The sequence below is a fragment of the Telopea speciosissima genome, chromosome 11 (assembly GCF_018873765.1).
Source record: "Telopea speciosissima isolate NSW1024214 ecotype Mountain lineage chromosome 11, Tspe_v1, whole genome shotgun sequence".
Classification (NCBI taxonomy): Eukaryota; Viridiplantae; Streptophyta; class Magnoliopsida; order Proteales; family Proteaceae; genus Telopea; species Telopea speciosissima.
This window is the reverse complement of record NC_057926.1, coordinates 12,797,968-12,820,996: the sequence shown is the minus strand read 5'-3', so window position 1 is coordinate 12,820,996 and position 23,029 is coordinate 12,797,968. Positions and strand designations below refer to the sequence as shown.

The following is a 23,029-nucleotide window of genomic DNA, read 5'->3' as shown; positions in this document are numbered from 1 at the left end:
AATAACCACCCTACATAACTTATAGGGGATTTGGGGGTGGGAGGAAGACTCGTGATGTCTCTTGCGCTTGCATGCTTTTATCTTCGACTTCTAATAAGGACGAGAGACAGGATTGTTTATTTTCAAATGACTAACATATCCTTGCAAACCACCATTAGCTTCCGTGTTTGTCTTAATCTTTTGTAAGTACAAACAAATTTAAAAAAAAAAAAGGCTTTTGTAGTGACTGATGTACTGGTCCTAACTAATCTTTTGAATTATACCAGTACTCTTTAGTCAATTTTTCCTTGCAAACTTTAAAGAAACTATGAATTGTGTTACTCTGTGTCTGTCTGTACACATGCAAGCATAGTTGTCAAGGCGTCGCTTAGGCGGCGCTTAGTCGTCTAGGCGGATTTCTAGGTGCCTAGGCGGCTGCCGCCTTATTGTAGGGCGCCTTGCATTGGTTTAATTGTTATCAACCAGGTTTTGGCACTTATTTATGCCAAATATCATTTAATTTACTTAAGATATTATTCATAAATAAGTAAATACCCTCCTATTTGAATCCAACAAAAATAGTTAAAAAATCAAATTCCAAAAGGATAAAAACTCAATGGCTTGCTCAACAAGTTCATTCCCTTGGCTTCCTTTGGTTCTTTGAGCTCCATTCCCAAAGAAGATGAAATTGTGGCAGCCATCCATTCCTTGAAGGTGTCAGGTGCTCCGGGTCCGGATGGGTTTAGTATGGGTTTTTTCTTAGCTACTTGAGACATCATCAAGCAAGATCTCATTGCAGCTATTGAAAGTTTCTTCTACAACCCTAACCAGGTCAAGGGCATCAATCACACTTTTCTCTGCCTTATCCCCAAAAAGGAGGGAGCAGCCACTATGAATGACTTCAGGCCCATTGCTCTCTACAACCTGCTCTACAAATTCATTTCTAAGATTTTTGCTAGGAGGCTTAAAAGTGTAGTGGACCTTCTTGTCAGTGACAAACAATCTGCCTTCATCCCTGGTTGAAACATCTCGGACAACATTCTTCCTTGCCAGACATTGTCAGAGGGTTTGATAGGAAAAATCACTCTCTTGCTATTCTTCTGAAGATTGATATCCACAAGGCTTTCGATTCCCTTAGGTGGGATTTCATCCGGCAAGTTTTGACCTTAATGGGGTTCCCGGCTATCTTTGTCAACTGGATTCAGGCCTGTATCTCCTCCCCAAGGTTTTCTGTTTTAGTCAATGGCAGCCCGGCGGGGTACTTTGATGCTACAGTGGGGATTCGTCAAGGCTGCCCCCTTTCCCCTTACTTGTTCACCTTGGCTGTTGAGGGCCTCTCCAGGAAAATTCAAATAAGCACTGATCAGCACTTCATCTCTCCTTTGCCCAAGTGTAGAGCTCTAGAGCTGACTCATTTGGCATTTGCTGACGACCTGATGATTTTCTCAAAGGCTTCCATTGCTTCTCTAGATTCGGCTTTGCTTTGCCTTCAGCACTTTCATGTGCTATCAAGACTCCGCATTAACCCTGCAAAGTCTCTGCTTTTCTTTGCTGGGGTTTCTGATCCGAACAAGGTGGCTTTCATTGACAGATCTGGTTTTATAGAGGGACACCTTCCTGTCAAGTATTTTGGGCTCCCCTTGATTCCTGCTAGGCTCTCCGCTCACCACTGTTCCCTGATGCTTAATATCATCCGCAAAAGACTTCAGCTTTGGAAGGGTTGGCTTCTCTCTTATGCAGACAGATTGGTCCTTATCAGATCAGTCTTGGAATCTTCCTATATCTACTGGTCGGGCTGTTTTGGGCTTCCCCAAGCTACTATCAAGTCTGTGGAAACTCTTCTGGCCTCCTTCCTCTGGAAGGGCAATGACTCCTCTAGGTTCCTGCATCCTAGTCGCTGGGCTGATGTGTGTCTTCCAAAGAAAGAGGGCGGCTTGGGTATTAGAAGAATCAAAGAAGTGAATCTCGCTGGTATCATCAAACTCTTGGAAGATAGCCTCAAAGCAGAAAAGCATCTGGGTTGACTAGATCTACTCGGGCCCTCTTCGGCAAGACTCCATCTGGACGGCTTCAGCTTCCTCAGATTCTTCCTGGATTTGGCGCAAGATCCTGGAACTCCGCCACCTTGCTCTTCGCAACATTCACTCTCAGATTGGTGATGGCTTATCATCCTATATCTAGCTTGATCACTAGCACCCGCGGGGGATTCTCATTCACTCGATAACCCTAAGAACCATTTACGCCTCTGGTCTTCACAGGCTCTCCTTGGTTGCAGACATTCTCGATCAGCATGGTGGATGGTCCCCTCCTTCTACCTCCTCTCCGGAGCTTGCTCACTTCTGGAATGAGCTTCCCTCCATTTCCAGAAAACTCCTGGGTCGAGGTGACTGTGTTACTTGGTTGGCAAGCAATTCAACCTCCTCCTCCTCCACCAAATCAGCTTGGGATCTTATTCGTAAAAAAGGTCAATTAGCTCCATGGAGAAAGCTTCTTTGGTTCAAACATCATATCCCTCGGCATTGCTTCACCGCTTGGAGGATCTTCTCCACATGTCTCCCAACTCTTGCTTTCCTGCGCCACCGGCATATCCCAGTTTCGACCTCTTGTTGTCTTTGCTGGAACTGTGAGGAAGATTCGGATCATCTCTTCTTTGAGTACCCTACTGCGAAAGCAATTTGGAAGGGCATCTTGGCAAAATGTTGGCCGGCCCCTAGAAGAATTCTGCCCTTCTCTTGCGAATGGATCTGGATCGACATGACTTTTGCAGGGTCCTCTATTTGTGACACGGTTGGAAAGCTTGCTTTTTGTGCTACCCTAAATCATGTTTGGATGGAGTGTAATTTGAGGAAATGGACCACCAACTCTAGGTCCTTTCAGCAGATTTGGGATTCCATTTCCTTTGAAATTAAGGTGAAATTATCGTCTGTCCCTCCTTCCTCGTGTCTTGATACCCCAAGGAACAGACGTATTGTTGTCTCCTGGGGCCTATCTTCTGTCTCTCTTGTTGGTTCTAGTTCTCCCTTGTGAGGACTAGGTTCTTGATTCTTTGTTTTGTTGCTCCCCTTTAGGGTCCCTATATTTTTTCCCTCTTTGGTAATGAATTTCTTATTCACCCAAAAAAAAAAACTCAACCCCCTATAAGTTATGAGTTCAAGAACAAAAACTGGATTTTGGGTGGTAGGTGAAATTTTCAACTTTCTAATGTTGGGGGTTTTCTCAAATATAAAAATTCCATAAATCTTAATATGGTAAAACATTGCTAAAAAACAAAACTGCGGTAAAATATTCATATATTTTGTTATCTAAAAAATATTTTCATTCAGAGCGATTTTGACAGCATTCACGCACACCAAATAAGGTTTGACCGGAACATAACTCCTTCAACATAAATCAGATTTAAGGAATCTTGCATTTGTTGGAAAGCTGGTTTTGTGCTCTACCTAATACAAAAAGTTTCAAGTAAAAATAAAATCATTGGATCAATCAAATTTCTTAGGGAACAAGAACATTTCTCTAAATCGAGAGCTGGTTAATTACTTATTCATAATATCATATTTTATAAGAACAGTTTAAACCAAATGTGAGACTAGGTATACTTGAAAATGACCAATTCCAAGAACATATAAACCAAATGTGTGTGTTGATTGTTTCACCACATATAAATGATATATTAAAAAAATAATATTGGAACGTGATCTAGGCCGTCTAGGTTCCGCTTAGGCACCGCCTAAGCACCTAAGCGCTTATGGAGGACCTCGAACGCCTTGGATCGCCTAGCGCCTTGACAACTATGCATGCAGATGCCTTTGGATTTTTTCTAATGCTTCAAATTTTGTACTCAATTGACAATTCTTCCTTCTGCTCCATCTGATACTCTGTGTCATGTTCAGTTTACATATTTCCTAATAATTTCATTAAGAAAAGATGTATATCTTTTGTATGCTACTAGAAGCTTTATGTGCAATGTTCGTTACTTATTTTCGCCTTAATATTCTCTTAAATGAGTGTTGAATTCCGTGAATACTGGCTTGTCAATGAGACAGTGGCCATGCCTTTATTTATAATCTTAGAATATTACAAATATGGAAGACTTGCTTAACACTCAACTAGCACATTTAACATGTGCATAATGAATCTAGACACTATAGGTACAAGGATGATATTACCCTTGAACCCATATTACAACACTCCCCCCCCCCAAGTTGGAGCATACATATCAGACATGCCCAACTTGCTTACAGTATGCAAAAATAACTTCGTGTTGATTCCTTTGGTAAGGATATTAGCCAGCTGTTCACTAGACTTGACAAACGGAATACAAATAATTCCCTGTTCCAATTTCTCCTTGATAAAGTGCTGGTCAATCTCACTAGGTTGTGAGCAATGCTGATTGCCGACTTGCTGTCACAGTAGAGCCGTATTGGAAGATCAGTACTCTTGAAGAAGTCCCTTAGGCCATAGAAGTTCGCAAATACCCTGTGTCATAGCTCTAAACTCAGCTTCAGCACTTGATCGGGCTACAACCACTTGTTTTTTGTTTCTCTAAGTAGTCAAATTACCTCCAACAAATGTGCAATATCCAGACGTTGACTTCCTGTCATCAGGGTTGCCGGCCCAATCTGCATCTGTGTAGGCTTCTATCCGGAGATGGTTATGCGGAGAATACAAGACTCCTTTTCCAGGAGCTGACTTGGGTAGCGAAGTATTCTATATGCTGCCTCCAAGTGAGAGGAGTGAGGATCATGCATGTATTGACTTATAACACTCACAGCAAATGTGATATCTGGTCGGGTATTTGAAAGGTATATCAATCGGCCAACTAACCTCTGATAGCTACCCTTAATCCACTGGATCACCTTCCTTACTCTTCAAGTGCGTGTTGGGCTCAAGAGGGGTATTTGCTGGTTTACACCCAAGCATCCCTGTTTCACTCAACGAATGCAAGGTATATTTTCTCTGAGAGAGAGATATGCCCTTGGCTGAATAGTAAACCTCAATCCCCAAGAAGTACGTTAACCTGCCCAAATCTTTGACTTCAAATTCAGTGCCCAAATAAGTCTTTAGCTTCTGGATTTCCTGTGCATTGTTGCCCGTGATTACTATGTCATCAACATAGACAATCAAAATTGTCACTTGCTGTCCCATTCTTTTAGCAAACAAAGTATGGTTAGCATTGCTCTGTTTATACCCACAAGCAATCATAGCCTTATGGAACCGGCCAAACCAAGCCCTTGGTGACTGTTTTAAACCATGCAGAGCTTTCTTCAATTTGCATACCTTTCCTTGTGTCTTTGGGGAAGTAAAACCTGGAGGTATCTCCATGTAAACATCTTCTTCTAGAGTGCCAGGTCTCCATGCAGGAAGGCATTCTTCACATTAAGTTGTTGGAGTTCCCAACCTTTATTTGCAGCACAAGAGATGATAATTCGCACAATATTCATCTTTGCTATAGGGGCAAAGGTCTCTTGATAGTCAATTCCTTGGGTAAGTAAACCCTTTGGCAACTAGTCTTGCTTTGTATCTTTCCACTGAGCTATCAACCTTGTGCTTCACAACAAAGACCCATTTACAACCAACGGGTTTCTTCCCTAGGGGAGGACTCACCAAATCTTAGGTCTTGTTCTTCTCAAAGGCAAGCATTTCTTCGTTCATTGCATCCTTCCATTTCTGTTCAGCTATTGCTTCCTGCCAATTGTTAGGGATGGAAACAGAGGATAAAGAAGATACGAAGGCACGGAAAGCAGGAGTGAGAGAGTTGTATGATACAAAGTTGGAAATAGGATGTTGTGTACAACTCCTCTTTGGTTTTTGAACAGCAATAGGTAAATCATGACTGGGATCAAAGAGGAAGCTTACCAGAAATATGATTAGGAACAGGAATGGCAGGAATAGATGCCGATTGAGTAGGAGCAGTGGTGGTGGTCTCTTTGTACCGAGGGCCATGCAAAGGAAAATCAGTAGTTCCCCGAGAGTAGGTCTGTATATTGTTCTCCCCCTGAATCGGTTGTTGCTCAGTCTGCACTTGTTGTTCCTGACTTGTAACTCCATCTTCTAATTCAACAGAGACATCCTCCATTGTAGGAACTTCAATATCCAGAGGAGTGATCAGCGGGACCTCTTCACCACTTAAAAGCTCCCCCTGTAGAGGTGCCGGCTGGTTAAAGTAAGCTTCAAATTCGCGGAACACCACATCAATAGTGGCAAACACGTTCCAAGTAGGAGGATGCTAGCACTTATACCCCTTCTGGGTAGCAGAGTAACCAAGAAAAACACACGGTAGTCCTTTAGGGTCAAACTTGCCGTGTGCATGGTGATTTCTGGCAAACACGACACAACCAAAGACCTTTGGAGGAACCACAAAAGTGGATTTCCCAACAGAGTGTCCAAAGGGAAGCAACCATCTAACACTCGGGAAGGAAGCCGATTGATAAGATAAGCAGCTATAAGAATAGCATCACCCCAAAAACGCATTGGAACAACCATAGTGAACATAAGAGAATGTGCAACCTCCAAAAGATGTCGGTTCTTGCGTTCAGCCACTCCATTTTGAGCCGGAGTGTCAACACATGAAATCCGATGTATGATTCCATGGCTGTCCAAGTATGAGCGAAAGCCAACATCCATTTATTCTTTCCCATTATCTGAGCGGAGAATCTTCACTTTGGCATCGAATTGTGTTTGGACCATTTTGTGGAAAAGAGTAAAACACGTGAAGACATTACTTTTGCTATGCATCAAGTATACCCAAGTTGTCTAGCTAAAACAGTCAATAAAAGTGGCAAACCATCAAAACCCAGAGGTAGAAACACATCGGGCAGGGCCCCAGAGATCAGAATGTATCAAACCAAAAGGACTCAAACTTCGATTATCAGAAATAGGAAAACTACTTCGAGTTTCCTTTACCAAAGTGCAAGCATCACAAGAAATATTATGTTTATTACATATTTTCACCAAACTAAGAAATAAATGAGATAAAACACCAATCGGTGGATGACCCAAACGACGATGCCAGTTATTCAATTCAAAAAGTGTAGAATCAAAATCAGAACACACAGGCTGAGATGTCAAAGCTGCCCGTGAACTATCAAGTAAGTACAGACCACCAACCACGTTACCACATGCAATCGTACTGTTCGTTGCCTAGTCCTGAAACAAACAATGGTTGGGGAAGAAAGTTACTTTGCAGTTTAAATCCTTGGTTAGGCTACTAATGGAAAGCAAATTAGTAGTAAATTTCGGGACATGCAATACAGAGGAAAGACTAAGAGAGGAAGTGCATTGCACAGATCCCTTTCCCGAGATAGGAGAAAGAGACCCATCAGCAACACGAACCTTATTATGACCAGATAAAGGAAAATATTTGGAAAAAAAGGATGCGGAACCTGTCATATGATCGGTTGCCCCTGAGTCAATTACCCAGGAATTGAGCATGACTGAGGTGCAGTTCCCACCAAATGAAATACCTGTGGAAGAGGATGTAATGGGATGGGTAAGCAGAGACAGAGCCGAGGCAGCCATGGAAGGAGAGACAGATGTCGAAGAAGATGTGTCCAAGCGATTCACCATATCCCGTAGATTTTGCAGATCAGCTTGAAGTTGGGAAATTGATTGATCAGGCTGTTCTTCAGGAGCTGCTTGATAAGCATGGGTGTTACTGGGCCGATTGGAACCACCCTTCCCTCGCCTGCGAGTATCAGCAGGGCGACCATGAAGCTTCCAACATCGGTTCTTGGTATGCCATTCCTTCCTACAGTGATCACATTTAATGGGAGGGCGATCACCAGATGTTCGGTCAGTGCTAGCAGAACGGGAAGAATTTCTACGAGAAGATTGGGAACCAGAAATAAGGGCCAATCGTTCCCGAGTAACAAGATGAACCATGGCTGTACGTCGGCTGCCTCAGCCGAAAGAATCGCATATGTCTGTTCAAGAGTTGGGAGGGGATCCCGATTCAAAATGTTGGCCCGTATATGATCAAATTCAATATTCAGGCCGGCCAAGAAATCAGATACTCTTAAACCATCCTCCCACTTGCGGTAGGCCGTGGCATCAACATCAGTGGTTGCAGTGAAGGTGCCCAGAAAATCTAACTGCTGCCTTATGGTACACATGGTATTGTAATACTAAGAAAGGGACAATTCCATCTGCTTGGTGGAATGAATCTTCTGTTGCAGTTCGTAACATTGGACGGCATTCCCAACCTGAGAATAAGTGTCCTTGGCAGTCTTCCAAATTTTTGCAGCCGAATCAAGAAGGAGATAACGCCCAGCAAGGTCTTGATCCATGGAATTAACCAAATAGGACATAATCAGGAAGTTGAAATTTGTTCATCGATTTTGTGCAGTACCAGCCTCAACAGGCCTAACCTACGTGATGTATCCAGAAAGACCACGGGAGCCAATCGCAAACAAGCAAGAGTGAGACTATAAAAGATAATTGCTGCCATTTAACTTGATAGGATTCAGCAGAAGCGGAATAAAGTCACATTGCGATGAACCATCAAAACCAGAGGAGGCAGAAGAGATCTCGGAAGGGTCAGGCATGGTGGCTGGTAGAAAAAAAACTCAGAAATAAACCCCCCCAAAAAATCAGAACATATGGAGGAAAGGTAAAAAAAAACCCTCGGTGGGAGTCAACTCACCACCAAGGGGGTTTAGAAAAATGGCAGCAAGGTAGAAGCCTCTCGCGCAAGAGAAAAAGAAGGCGAGAGGCCTGCGGGACTGGTGGGAGGTGGCAGAAAAGGTAGAAGAGGGCTGTGGGGCCTGACGGAGGTGGTAGAGAGGCTGTCGGAGCCTGGCGGAGGTGGCGGTAAGTGGTGGAGGGTCTGGGGGGACTTGGTAGAGGAGGCGGAAGGTGGTGGAGGCCTTGGCGGAGGTGGCGCTAGGTGGTAGAGGGGCTGGTGATGCTCTTCTTTACGGTAGAATCTTGGACCTAGAAAGAAAGAAAGAAAAAAAGGAAAAATTAATTCCCATATTCCTGGAATATTTTTGGCTCTGATGCCATGTTGAATTCCGTGAATACTGGCTTGTCAATGAGATAGTGGCCATGCCTTTATTTATAATCTTAAAATATTACAAATATGGAAGACTTGCTTAACACTCAACTAACACTTTTAACATGTGCATAATGAACCTAGACACTATAGGTATAAGGACGATATTAAACAACAATTAGTTTCATGCTTGAAATGAGTAACCTTTTAGTACAGCTCTTATTTTAGAAGTTCTCTCATATTCTGTCATTTTATTCATTGATCTTGTAGTGCAATACATCTCTTTGGAACTTATTGTGTCATACTCTACTTTTGTAGTCCTTGTTTAACTCATCTGCTGGCCAATGATCTTTCTTGACCAAAGTATTTTCCTTGCATTATTGTTTTGGGTAATTTACACATACCACCCCTGAGGTTTAACGAAAGTATAATTATACCCCCCAGTTTTGGATAATTCTGCTTACCCCCCTGAGGTTCACAAACGTTAACACATACACCTATTCCGTCAGTTTATGACTAACAACGTTAAAAATATGACGTAAACTGACAAAATTGCCCTTGCAAAAAAAAAAAACAAAAAAAAACTGCAACTTATCTTCCCCAAATCGATTGGGGAAGATGAGTTGCAGGTATCCTTATAGGGAACACCATGGAAATCTACACCGATTTCATGGGAACTCATTCCTAACGATATTCAGGCATGATAAGCATGTATCCTCTTCTTCTTTTACACCACCACCACCCACCATTGCCACAGCCACCACCACCACCACCCACTGATTGCATTCTTGAACGGCCTGATGGATAGACCTTCCTTGCTGGTAGCTTGTGCTAGCGCAGATGTTGTTGAAGAAGGTTCATGATTTTAATAGGAGGTTTGCCATATCGAATATTAGGAAATGGGTTTAGGGTTTCAAGTTTTGGGGAAATTGGGATAGATGAGGGTTGTCTGTTTCTGTGAACCTGAAGATCCCAAGAGCCGCTTAAGCCGTCGTTTCCAAAAAGGAAAATGAAAAACCTGCAATCTCAACAGAGAAATCGTCATACTTAAGCCATCGTTTCCTCGTTAGAGACTTGTCAATTTTCAAAATAGATTGCAATCTCCTAAACAAAACCAAACTAAAAAGGAGGGCAAACAAAGAGGTAGAAATCTGCAATCTCAGTTGATAAAAGGTCATATACAGAATAGATTGCAACAGAACTTTAAAATTATAAGAAGAATCCGGAAAACATTAAAGTAAGAATCCGAGTTTCTCATAAACAAAACCAAACGAAAAAGGAGGGCAAAAAAAGAAGTAGAAAATCTGCAATCTCAGTTGATAAAAGATCATATAGTTGAGAATCATTGTTCCCTCAATAGATCAATTATTCATCATAGATTGCAATAGAAATTTAGAAGAAAAACTAAAATTGAGAAACAGGAAAAGCAAGTACCAGATACATTGAATCTATAAAACAACACAGATGGAAAAAAACAGGGCTAACCCGGAAAATGAGAAATTTTTTTCGATCTTAAAAACAAAGATTGGTTTTGCGGGTTGATGAATTGATGAAGAATCAGACGTGAATAAGAGTGTCAATCACCAGCAAGCATCGATAGATGCATGTAAGACTGGGGCGACAAGTAACTTCATCATGTTCTTCCAAACAGATTTCCATGGTGTTCCTACAAGGATACCTGCAACACATCTTCCCCAATCGATTTGGGGAAATGAGTTGCAGGTTTTTTTTTTTTCAAGGGCAATTTTGTCAGTTCACATCATATTTTTAACGTTGTTAGTCATAAACTGACGGAATGGGTGTATGTGTTAATGTTTGTGAACCTCAGGGGGGTACGCAGAATTATCCAAAACTGGGGGGGTATAATTATACTTTAGTTAAACCTCAGGGGTGGTATGTGTAAATTACCCTATTTTTTTTTGCAATAGTAGAGCTTTTACTAATAAGTTTTTTTTTTCTTCTTCTTTGCATCCTACTCATTGATCTCATAACTTATGCATATCCTTGCATATTTTGTTATAGTACTCTCTTACTTTACTAGTCCATGTTAAACTCCTATTCTGTTTGCTTTTCTTGATAGATTGCTGATTTCTGGAAGGAGGCTTTGATACTGAGTTCATTGCATCATCCAAATGTTGTGGCTTTCTATGGAATAGTTCGTGATGGTCCTGATGGATCTCTCGCCACTGTGACAGAGTTCATGGTTAATGGATCTTTAAAGCAATTTCTGCAAAAGAAAGACAGGTAGATAGTTTAGATGATTATGAACAACATATTCACATTTTTGGAATTGTTACTCTCAAATGGCGTGTGAAGCACATAAAGTGTTATGTTGACCTCATGGTAACTTTGAACAGGACGATTGATCGTCGTAAGAGACTCATCATAGCTATGGATGCTGCATTTGGGATGGAGTATTTGCATGGAAAGAATATTGTTCATTTTGATTTGAAATGTGAAAATCTGCTAGTAAATATGAGAGATCCCCAAAGACCTGTGTGCAAAGTAAGTGCCTTGATCATTACTTTTGCCTTTTTGGGGGGTTTCTGCCTTGTTGGTTATGTTATTCGTTTTATTAGTGAATTATATTGAGTGATGTTGGACTTGTGTTAATCAAAGTCTTTGAATTTAGTTTCCATTAGTGGAAACCTGGTAAGGAAAGAAGCTCGTGGCTCACATAGTATGGACATTGACCTTTCTAAAATTTGGGTATATAAGACACATTCATACGCTCATGTAGAACAAATGCTGGTCTTCGGAGAAATTATTTATTATAAATCTTCTTTTTACCCAATTAGCTTGTTATTCTCTTTGCACAACTGTAATGGTGTCTTCTCTTTTAGAGTCTTAGACAGAACTTTAGTACATTTCTCTTTTCTCTCTGAAGAATTGGAGAATAATGGCTTGTGACTTACAGTTATGTCCACAGTCCACTTACTTTATAATCAACTAGAGAACAATCCAGAATAGGAACAATTACAAGAATACCCCTAAGGGATAAAATAAGACAAAATAACAAAAATACCCTTGAACCCCAAATTACAACACTCCCCCTCAAGTTGGTGCATAGATGTCAATCATGCCCAACTTGGAAATAATTGGGTGAAAAACTTTGCTAGACAATCCTTTGGTAAACATGTCTACTAGTTGTTCGGAGGAAGTAATAAAGGGAACACAAATGATGCCTTGCTCCAACTTCTGTTTGATGAAATGAGGATCAATTTCATTATGCTTCATCCTATCATGCTGAACAGGGTTGTGAGCAATACTAATAGCTGATTTGCTGTCACAAAAAAGCTGCATAGGGAGCTGAACATTGACATACAAATCCTTGAGAAGACTCTGAAGCCAGAGTGGTTCACAAATACCATGGGCCTTGGCCTTAAATTCAGCCTCTGCACTAGACCGAGCAACCACTGCTTGCTTCTTGCTGTGCCAAGTAACTAGATCCCACCAACCAAAGTACAGTACCCAAAGGTGGAGCATCTATCATCAGGAGAGCTGGCCCAATCAGCTTCAGTGTTAGCCTCAACGTGTAGACGGTCATGAGGAGAAAAAAGAACCCCTCTACCTGGGGCTGATTTTAGGTACCGCAAGATCCGTTAAACAGCTTCCAAATGACTGGAGTATGGATCATGCATATATTGGCTGGCCACACTAACAGAGAAAGCAATATCTGGCCTAGTGTGAGAGAGAGAGATTAATCTCCCAACCAATCTTTGATAACCCCTTTTATCCATAGGTTCACCATCCTGTTGCTTGAGATGAGAATTTGCCTCTAGGGGTGTCTCTACCGGTTTGCACCCTAACATTCCATTGCCAATGAGAAGATCAAGTGTATACTTCCGTTGAGAAAGGAAGATATCTTGATTTGATCGGGCAACCTCAATCCCAAGAAAATAGCGAAGCTTTCCCAAATCTTTAATTTTAAACTTAGGTACCCAAAGAAGTTTTCAACCGGGCTATCTCATCATTTTCTCTTCCTTTTACCATAATGTCATCAACATACACAATGAAAATATTAATCAACTCACCAATCTTCTTAGTGAATAGAGTATGATCAACATTACTCTGTGTGTAACCAACAGATAAGGTTTTAGGTCTTGGTTTCGCCCCTGGTTTTGCTAGGCCACGACATCGAGTTCTAGCGAGATCTCAGTGAGTTGGTGTATAAGTGTATTTTTTCCCGTCTTGACTTGGTGGTGGATTTCGGTGGCCATATGGCCAAGATAGGTCCTGAAACTTGACGCCCACCCTATTTTAGGCCTTCTAAATGCAATGAAAACATTAGTTTTTACAAATTCAAACCCAAAATGGTATTTTGACTTCAGACCCTAGGTTGGTAGTCTACGGCGTAGGTGACCTCTACCCTAGGCTATTCCACACAATATTTAGAACACATATAATTAAAGTAGAGGTGTAAAACAACTTAATTAAGCATTAGAAATTAAAAAACATCAAACCATAATCCATTTAAGCATTAGGCATGATATTCATAATCATACTTGGTGATGGCTTGACAGTTTGTTAATAATTGTTAGAAACTTGGAAAGAGACATAAATTAGACAAATACAAGTGTAAGTGTGTAGCAAATCCTACCATTTGAGAGTAGCTAGTATTGAAATGAGTGTCGTTGGACATGGTATCACATATAAAAACTACATAGTCAACAAACAAGTATTGATCATGAATCTATGAAAAAAGCACCAAAACCCTCTCTTGATGTTGAAGCTTCAATCTTGAATCTCCAAGCTTTAATCTTCATTTGAGGTGGGATTTACCAAAAAAAAGCACCAAAACCCTCACTTCCAATTGTTTTTTCTTCATAAGAGAGCGAGAGAGGCGAGATTCGAGTTGAGGTTGAAATCTTGCTGAGAGGGTGCCTTTTTATAGTTTGGTTTTCGACCAAGTCAAATCGAGGTCGAGATATACCGCGAGATCTCGGCGAGATACTGAGATCTCGACCGAGATATTACACAAGTCCTGTATCACCTACCATCTCGTTTCGAGATGAAACCGAGTTTTTTTGAGATCTTGGTGAAATCTCATACCATGCTAACAGATATCATTGCTTTATGAAAGTGCCCAAACCATGCTCTAGTTGACTGTTTCAGCCGATACAAAGCTCGCTTCAATATGCATGTAAACTTCCTCTTTGAGTGCCCCATGAAGGAACGCATTTTTCACAACCAGTTGTTGTAGCTCCCATCCCAAGTTAATTGAACACAAGAGAATAACCTGAACAATGTTTAACTTGGCCACATGAGCTAAGGTCTCCTGGTAATCAATCCCAAATGTCTGGGTAAAGCCCTTGGCAACCAACTGAGCTTTATATCTATCAATCATATCATCTATTCATAGTGAACACCCATTTGCACCCCACAGGTTTCTTCCCCGGAGGAAGAGTGACTAGATCCCTTGTCTCATTTTTTCTAAGAGTTTTCATTTCTTCTATAATCGCAGCCTTCCAGTTCAAATATGCTAATGCTTCCTACCAATGCTTAGGAATAGAGATAGAGGACAAGGACGAAACAAAAGTTTGAAAAGAAGGGGAAAGAGATTCATAGGATACTACATTAGAGATAGGATGTAAAGTACAAGTCTTGATAGGTATGCGAAGTGCAATAGGAAAATTTACTGTAGGATCAGAAATAGGAGGAGACTTACCAGGTGATGATTAAATAGGAGAACTTGGATCAGGAGGTGATGATTGAGGTGGCTCAGAGGTAGTAGTGGTGGCTTCCATCTTGCTATCTTTTTTACTTGGTGCGACCAAACACCTTCATAGGAACCGTGGGAACTGTGGGCTCCCCTCTGAACCAAAACTTCGTCGTCTTCCTCTATAGGAGCCTACAAAAGCACATCTTCCTGTGAAGAGGATTCCCCATGAAGAGTTGCAGCAATGGGAAAAAAGGCTTCACTTTCATGGAACATAACATCCATAGAAACAAATATGCGGCGAGATGGAGAGTGATAGCACTTGTACCCTTTCTGAGTTGCCGAATAACCAAGAAAAATTCAACGGAGTCCATGAGGATCAAGCTTACCATGCTGGTGATGGTTACGAGCAAAGCAAACACAGTCAAACACTTTCGGAGTGACAATCAAAGTGACAGAACCAGTAAGCCCCTCCAAGGGGCACCGAGAATTGAAGGCGCGAGAGGGCATCCGATTGATGAGGTATGCAGCCGTGAGAACAGCCTCGCTCCAATAGGGTGTTGGAACATTCATTTGGTACATCAACAACCAAGCAACCTCCAATAGATGGCGATTCTTGCTCAGCCACACCATTTTGAGCAGGAGTATCCACACAATTGGTTTGGTGTAATGCCATTGTCACCCAAATAACTTTGAAAAGAGTATTTATTCTAGATATTCTTGCCCATTATCTGACCGAAGAATGTGTGGTGGCATCAAATTGGGTCTTAACCATTTGGTGAAAAAGTTGAAAACAGAACAACGAAAGACCTCACTCTTCTGATGTAACAAGTAAACCCAAGTCACTCTAGTATGGTAGTTAATAAATGTAACAAACCAACGATACCCAATAATTGAAACACATAGGGTAGGGCCCATACATCAGTGTGAATTAAATGGTGAGGTTTCAAATGAATATGATCAGAAGGGGGATAAACAAAAGGAGTTTGTTTTGCAAAAATGCAAGCATCACGAAAGAAATTGTTCGGGTTACATTTAGTAAATAAATCTGGAAATCTTGGCCAAAGTCCCAAGAGGAGGATGACCCAAACGGTAATGCCATCTATATAAATCAGCTAGAATAACATTGAAATTGCCAGGAGAAGCTTGTGTCATCAAAGTTGAAGAAGAGGAGTTTGCAAAATCCAGCTAGTATAAGCCATTGACCACTTTACCACTGCCAATCGTTTTCTCCGTCACCAAGTCCTGTAAAATACAATGGGACGGGAAAAAGGTTACTTTGCAATTTAAATCCCCAGTGAGACTACTAATTGAAAGGAGATTAGTAGAAAAATTGGGAACATGTAAAACAAAAGATAAAGAGAGTAAAGGTGAGCATTTGACGGATCCCTTCCTAGAGATGGAGGAGAGGGAGCCCTCAGCAACTTTAACTTTATCCTTACCTGATCCAGGAAAGTACTTAAAAAATTAATGGGATGAACCAGTCATATGGTCAATGGCCCATGAATCAATAATCCAAGGGGTAGAAGCAGAGTAGGCACATGAACCACCGACATAAATACCTTTATGAGCAAAATGGGAATCAGAGATGGATGGCAGGGAAGCAGCAACAGATCCAGATGGAGAAGAGCTGGACAGTGCAAGAAGACGCTGGAGCTGAATCATCAACTCCTCCGGAGAAAGAGATGTTCCAATGGGGGCAGCTGCAGTGGATTTGGTTTGGTGTGCCTGAGCCGAACCCGTTCCACGACCTTGATCATGACCTTTGCTAGTTGCAGGTCTACGATGGAGCTTCCAACATAAATCTTTGGTATGTCACTCCTTGCCACAGTACTCACACCCATGGTTCAAGATTTCGCGAAATATCGCCGATATATCGGCATATTTCGAAAATCTCGAGCCTACCGAGACGAAATGCTTGGTCGAAATGAAAAATACAATATTTCGACAATATTTCGTGAGATATCGGCAATATTTCGAGATATCACGAAATATCGTCGAAATATTCCTTTTTAACTTAAATGGCTCACGTGACCATAGGTTTAAAGTTCAAATTTCGCAAGTCAGACCTGCATAGAGCTCCAAATCCTTCATTTTTTTCCTCTTCTTCCACTCTTTCAAGCATCATCCAAGCATTGTTCATCCTCATTTTCGACGGATTGTCGCCGGAAAACGTTGAAGCCTCATCCGGAAAACTAAAGGCCACATTTGACTTTATTTTTTATTCATTACTTTGTTTCAATTTGTTATTATGTCTTTGAGTACTTATACAGTTATGCAATGTGTATTTAACTATCTTTATATCAGGGTCTGATCGTATATTGTCAATCAAGGGTGCAAACCCAAAACACCATTTTGAGTTCATTTTTTTTGCAATATGAAGGTTTAAATGTGTTTATTTAGCTTAAATAAGGGTGTACATGAAATATCAGGCCTTAATATGGCCAAAAACCCACCGAAATGGACTGCCAAAATATGGCAGAAAAAATACCATATTTCGACGAAATTTCGGATATCTCAGCCAGCCCGAGATACCGATATATCGCGAGATATTGAACCTTGCTCACACCTAATAGTACCCTTGTCGGGAGCAGGGGGATCACTGGGATGTTGAGTCCTTTCATAAGAAGAACCTCCAGAACCAGAAAAAAGGGCAGATCGATCTGGAGGAGCAGGCTGTAACATTGCAGTACGACGGCTGTCCTCAGATTGAACCATCACATATGCTTGCTCTAGGGTAGGAAAAGGATCACGACCCAGAACCCGAGCCTGAATTTGATCAAACTCAACATTAAGCCCTACAAGAAACACATAGACACGAAACTTGTCCTTCCGCTTGTGGAACTTCAAAGCATCAGTAGTACAAGTGGCAGCATAGTACTAAAACTCGCGAAATTTCGGTCGAGATATCGAATATTTCGAGTATCTCGACCTGTCTGAAATGAAACGCAAGTCCAATATGAAAAATGCAATATTTCGAATATTTCAAAAATTTTGGTCATCTCGTTTCGGAAATTTCGGAAATCTCGATAATTTCGGTCATCTCGTTTCGAAAATTTCGGAAATCTCGGTCATTTTTGGCATTTTACACCCACAGAAAAATACCATATCTCGGAAATTTCGGTCAGACCGAAACACCAAAACGAAACGAGATTTAGTACCATGAGTGGCAGAGAAGGCCTCATAATAATCTAACTCTTGCCACATACTCCGCAACTCAGAAAAATATTGAGGTAATGCCATCTCTTTCTGCTTTGTCACATAAATCTTTTTTTTAGAGTTCATAGACAAGAGCATCGTTACCCACTTGAGAGTACATATCCTTAGCTGTCTTCCAGATCTTGGCTGTGGAATCCAGTAAGACATAACCTCGGGCAATATGTGGGAGCATAGAACTAAGAGGTAAGAAATTACCAGATAGTTGTTTGAGGACCAGCTTCTAGGGCTGTGTAGCATCCCTTGAGAAAACCAGAAAAAACACGGGAGGCTATAGAGACAAAGCAGGAGCGAGACCACATCAGGTAATTATTCCCATCCAATTTAATGGAACAAACAGGGAATGTAGGAAAGCCGTGATCACTCGATGTGGCTGGAGATGTTTCATCAGTTGTCACGTCCAACATGATTGTTGGTCAGAGATAAAAAAAACTTGTGCAAACAAAAGGCCTCTCAATAAAAGGCAAAGCCAAATCAGTGGCAAGAAAAAGAAAACATAGATCTCAAAGAAGGAGATCTCTCATCCAAGCATGGATTCACAAAAAAGAACCCTCGAGGAGCGCCGGGTAAAAGGAGGCATTAGGAGAGGGAGAGAGAGAGAGAGAGAGAGAGAGAGAGAGAGGGCTGCTAGTGTTTTCTTCTCCATTAGGGTTCGGATCCGCATGTTGATCTTCGCTCTAATACCATGAAGAACTGGGGAATAATGGCTTGTGACTTTGTCCACAGCCCACTTTATTTACAATAAACTAGAGAATATTCCAGAATAGGAACAATTACAAGAATACCCCTAAGGGATAAAATATGACAAAATAACATAAATACCCTTGAACCCCAAATTACAACACTCTCGTGTATATTTCTATTCCTCCTGTCACTGCATCTTATTTGAACTATGTTTATTTCGGAATATGTCTATGTTAAATAAAGTTCGTTATAAATATTTATAGGAATATTTATGTTTGTTGAGGAAGTATATCTTAATCATTTGAGTTCAACATGTTCTCATGTCCAATTTTCCTCCCCTACCTCCCCCCCTTTTTTTCTTCTTTTGTGCGGAGGAGGGGTGGTCATGCAGTTGTGGGTTTGCCATTTAACTGAGTTAGTTGTTCTTCTGTATGGCCTCTTGCGTTGTTCATTCTTTATCTGGTTCTTTTGTGACTCGTTTGCAGATATTATTGATACTCTACTATATCTTGCAACGAATGTTGTAGTGAATCAATTTTTACTTTTACTTTTCTTTCCAGATTGGTGATTTGGGCTTGTCGAAAGTAAGACAACACACCTTAGTGTCAGGAGGTGTCCGAGGAACTTTACCATGGATGGCACCTGAACTCCTTAGTGGGAAAAGTAACATGGTAACAGAAAAAGTAAGGTCAATCTTAGAATGGTTGTGAAGATTTCATATTATATTTTACATGTATCTTTCTATGGTAAGGTGTTTAATTTTTTGTGCTTTTGTTTTTTTTCTTGTATTTCTTTCTCCCTCTTGTTGTAGATCGACGTTTACTCGTTTGGGATTGTCATGTGGGAATTGCTTACTGGGGAGGAACCTTATGCCGATATGCATTGTGCTTCTATTATTGGTAGGCAGCATTATGCTGAAGTTCTGTACTTTTCTAACTTATGGTTATAAATTGCTAGTTGTCCCTCTCATTTGTAGCTACAGAACGGTCATGAAATTACAATTATCTTCATAAGAATACTTTGATCTGCATGCTGTCTGTTGTGTTGCATGTACAACAACAACAAACTCAGCCTTATCCCAACTTAATGGGGTTGGCTACATGGATCCAAACAAAACAAAGTAGGGAAAACTGAGGTCTAAACAAAAAAAAAAAGGAATGAAGAGATGAGGAAAAGAGGGATGGGAAAGGAAATGAGAAATGAAAAACAGGAAAATGACAAATGGAAGATGGAAAGTGTAAAGGAAAATGAAAGATAAAAGATGAAAGATGAAACTAGGAGGGAAGAGGCACAGCCCAGTAATTCAGGAGAATCTCAGCTAAATGGGGTCTGCTACATGGATCCTTTTCCTCCAATAGGCTTTATCCGAGGTCATATTGGGTACAAGACCTAATACTATATGCATGTCCTTCCTCACAACTTCACCTATGGTCATTTTAGGCCTGTCCCTAGCTCTTTTAGCTCCTTCCATGGAATCAGATCACATCTCCTTATTGGGGCATTCCTAGGCCTCTGTTCCACATGACCATACCACCCCAAACATCTCTCTCGGAGCTTGTCATTGATCGGGGCAACTCCCAAGTCAGCTCTAATACAAGTGTTTTTACCTTCTACCCATGTATTCCAAACAGATCTCGTATATCAAATTTTTTATTTTTTTTTCCAATTTGATGATCTATGGTCTTCCCCTCCCCTCGTGCGAAAATGTCTTCTTTTTTATATGATCAGATGTTGGCTATCTGGTTGAAATGAATTGTGCTTTTGCCAATGACCAATGAGCTTGACCATAAAAAAGTGTGCAACTACAATATCCCTGCTTCTGGTACGTCAATTGCTGGTTTAGACTATTTGCATTGATGGTTGTATAGGTGGATTTTAGGTAGTAAATGTAAGTAAGAGAAAGAGAAGAAGATGGGAGGCGGAAAAGAGGAGAAGAAGATGAAGAAGAAGAAGACAAGAGAATAGAGAAGGGAAGAGTTCGGTGGTAATGTGTTTTGTTGGAGTGTTTACTCCACCACATCTATATTAATCCATTGATAACAAGAAAGATATTACATATACCTCCCTAGGGAGGTAAAAGGTAAAAAAGGAGAAAATACAATATAAAGCAACTAGACAAAAGACTAGTTCCTAAAGTACCCTTATTACATAAACTAACACTCCCCTTCAAGCTGGAGAATAAATGTCATGCATTCCCAGCTTGCATAATAGGGTGCCAAACTGGAGAGAAGTAAGCCCTTTGGTGAAGATATCCGTCAGTTGATCACCAATCTTCACGAAAGGGGTGCAAATGCAGCCAGAGTCTATCTTCTCCTTGATGAAGTATCGATCCACTTTGATGTGCTTTGTTTTGTCTTGTTGCACCGGGTTGTGAGCAATGCTGATAGCTGTGTTGTTATCACAGTAGAGCCACATAGGACCTTCAGTGTCAAATACCATTTCCTGGACCAATCGTCTCAACCATATGAGTTCGCACACTCCATGAGCCATAGCCCTAAATTCTGCCTTTGCACTGGATCTGGTTACAACAGGCTGTTTTTTCTTCTCCATGTGATCGAGTTACCTCCCACAAATGTGCAATAACCAGATGTAGATCTTCTGTCTGAGATGGATCCAGCCCAATCGACATTAGTGATTGTGCCTGGCATACAACAGTCCTTTCCCTGGAGAGGACTTCAAGTATCTAAGAATGCGATATACAACATCCAAGTGGCCACTCTTGAGAGCATGCATAAATTGGCTAACCACTCCCACTGCATAAGAAATATCTGGGCGAGTCAGACAGATAAATAAGCTTCCCCACTAGCCTTTGGTACTTTCCCGCATTAATAAGAGAGGGGCCACAATCTTCTCCTAGCCTGTGATTCTGCTCAATAAGGGAATTTGCCGGTTTGCAGCCTAACATGCCTGTCTCTTTCAACAAATCAAGAACAAAATTCTGTTGACATATGTTGATTCCTCTCTTGGACCTTGATACTAATCCCAAGAAATACTTCAAGGGACCCAGATCTTTGATTTTAAACTGTTGAGCCAAGTAGATCTTCAGCCTATTTGTCTCTGTCATCTCCAGTTACTACAATATCATCAACATAGACAACAAGAGTTGTGATGGTACCATTACCTTGCCTGGTAAAGAGAGAGTGGTCAGCTTGACTTTGGGAATATCCTTTCTTTAGAATAGCCTGCTGGAATCGTTCAAACCATGCTTTTGGTGATTGTTTGAGACCATATAGTGCCTTCTTGAGAAGACACACTTATCCTTCAGCTAAAGGAAGTTTGAAGCCTAGTGAGTTTTGTATGTACACTTCCTCTTCCAAGTCATCATGGAGGAAGGCATTCTTCATGTCTAATGGATATAATGGCCAATCTTTATTGACCCCCAATGATAATAGAACTCTTATAAAATTATGCTTAACCATAGGAGCAAATGTCTCTTGAGAGTCAATTCCATATACTTGACTGTACCCCTTGGCCACCAACCTTGCTTTGTACCTTTCAACTGCACCATCAGATCGATACTTGATTGTGTAGACCCATCTACATCTAACTGGGTCTCTCCCCTTGGGAAGATCTACCAATTTCCAAGTACCTGTAGAGAGATTTAAAATTAGGGAAAGACTTGGATGATTTGAGTCACCCCAAGCACCTCTTTTTTTATAAGAGTAATAAAAGAATAAACATATGTACATGAGCAATGTGGGACTAAACCACATACAAACAACTAAATAAATAAAGAGGAAAAAAGTCCAGAATACCCCCCACGGTATTCTGGCCCATATTTAACACTCCCCTACAAGTTGGAGCATATATATCATGCATGCCCAACTTGACTAAGATAGGATGAAACAGCTTGCTATTCAGCCCCTTAGTGAACACATCAGCAAGTTGATCAGTAGACTTCACAAAGGGAACACAAATGAGGCCAGCTTTAAGCTTTTCCTTGATGAAATGTCTGTCAACCTCCACATGCTTAGTGCGATCATGCTGGACAGGGTTATGAGCAATGCTAATGGCAGCTTTATTGTGACAATAAAGCATCATTGGAAGATGGACAGCAACACCAATATCCTGTAATAATCCTCTAAGCCATAGAAGTTCACAAATGCCTTGGGCCATCGCACGAAACTCGGCTTCAGCACTGGACCTTGCCACAACATTATGCTTTTTGCTATGCCAGGTGACAAGGTTCCCACCCACAAAGGAACAATAGCCAGAGATAGATTTTCTGTTTGGAGAACTAGTCCAATCGGCATCAGTATAAGCTTCAACCTTGAGGTGACCATTGGAAGATAAGAGAATTCCCTTTCCTGGAGCAGACTTCAAATACCTCAAAATACGACGGACTGCATCCATATGAGAGGAATAGGGATCATGCATGAATTGGCTCACCATACTTACAGCAACTGCTATGTCAGGTCTGGTGTGAGAAAGATAGATTAGTTTGCCCACTAACCGCTGATAACCACCTTTGTCAACAGGTTCACCCTCTTTCTCCCTAA

General features: G+C 41.1%; 1 protein-coding gene and 1 non-coding gene across 5 annotated transcripts in view; one reads left to right on the top strand and one right to left on the bottom strand.

The window, feature by feature from the left end:
- The window catches only part of LOC122645838, a 64,858-nt gene that overhangs the window by 19,273 nt on the left and 22,556 nt on the right, over nt 1-23,029 (top strand). For 3 of the 4 annotated variants that reach the window (XM_043839223.1, XM_043839224.1, XM_043839225.1), the window contains exons 4-7: nt 11,052-11,215; nt 11,329-11,476; nt 19,091-19,213; nt 19,342-19,429. In XM_043839223.1, coding sequence (XP_043695158.1) covers nt 11,052-11,215; nt 11,329-11,476; nt 19,091-19,213; nt 19,342-19,429 — 523 coding nt within the window. The remainder of the gene's footprint in view (nt 1-11,051; nt 11,216-11,328; nt 11,477-19,090; nt 19,214-19,341; nt 19,430-23,029) is intronic. The other variant, XM_043839226.1, reaches the window with a different exon arrangement.
- On the bottom strand, nt 10,526-10,612 carry LOC122646976. The gene has a single exon (XR_006330772.1). It is a non-coding gene; the product is annotated as a small nucleolar RNA U31b (small nucleolar RNA).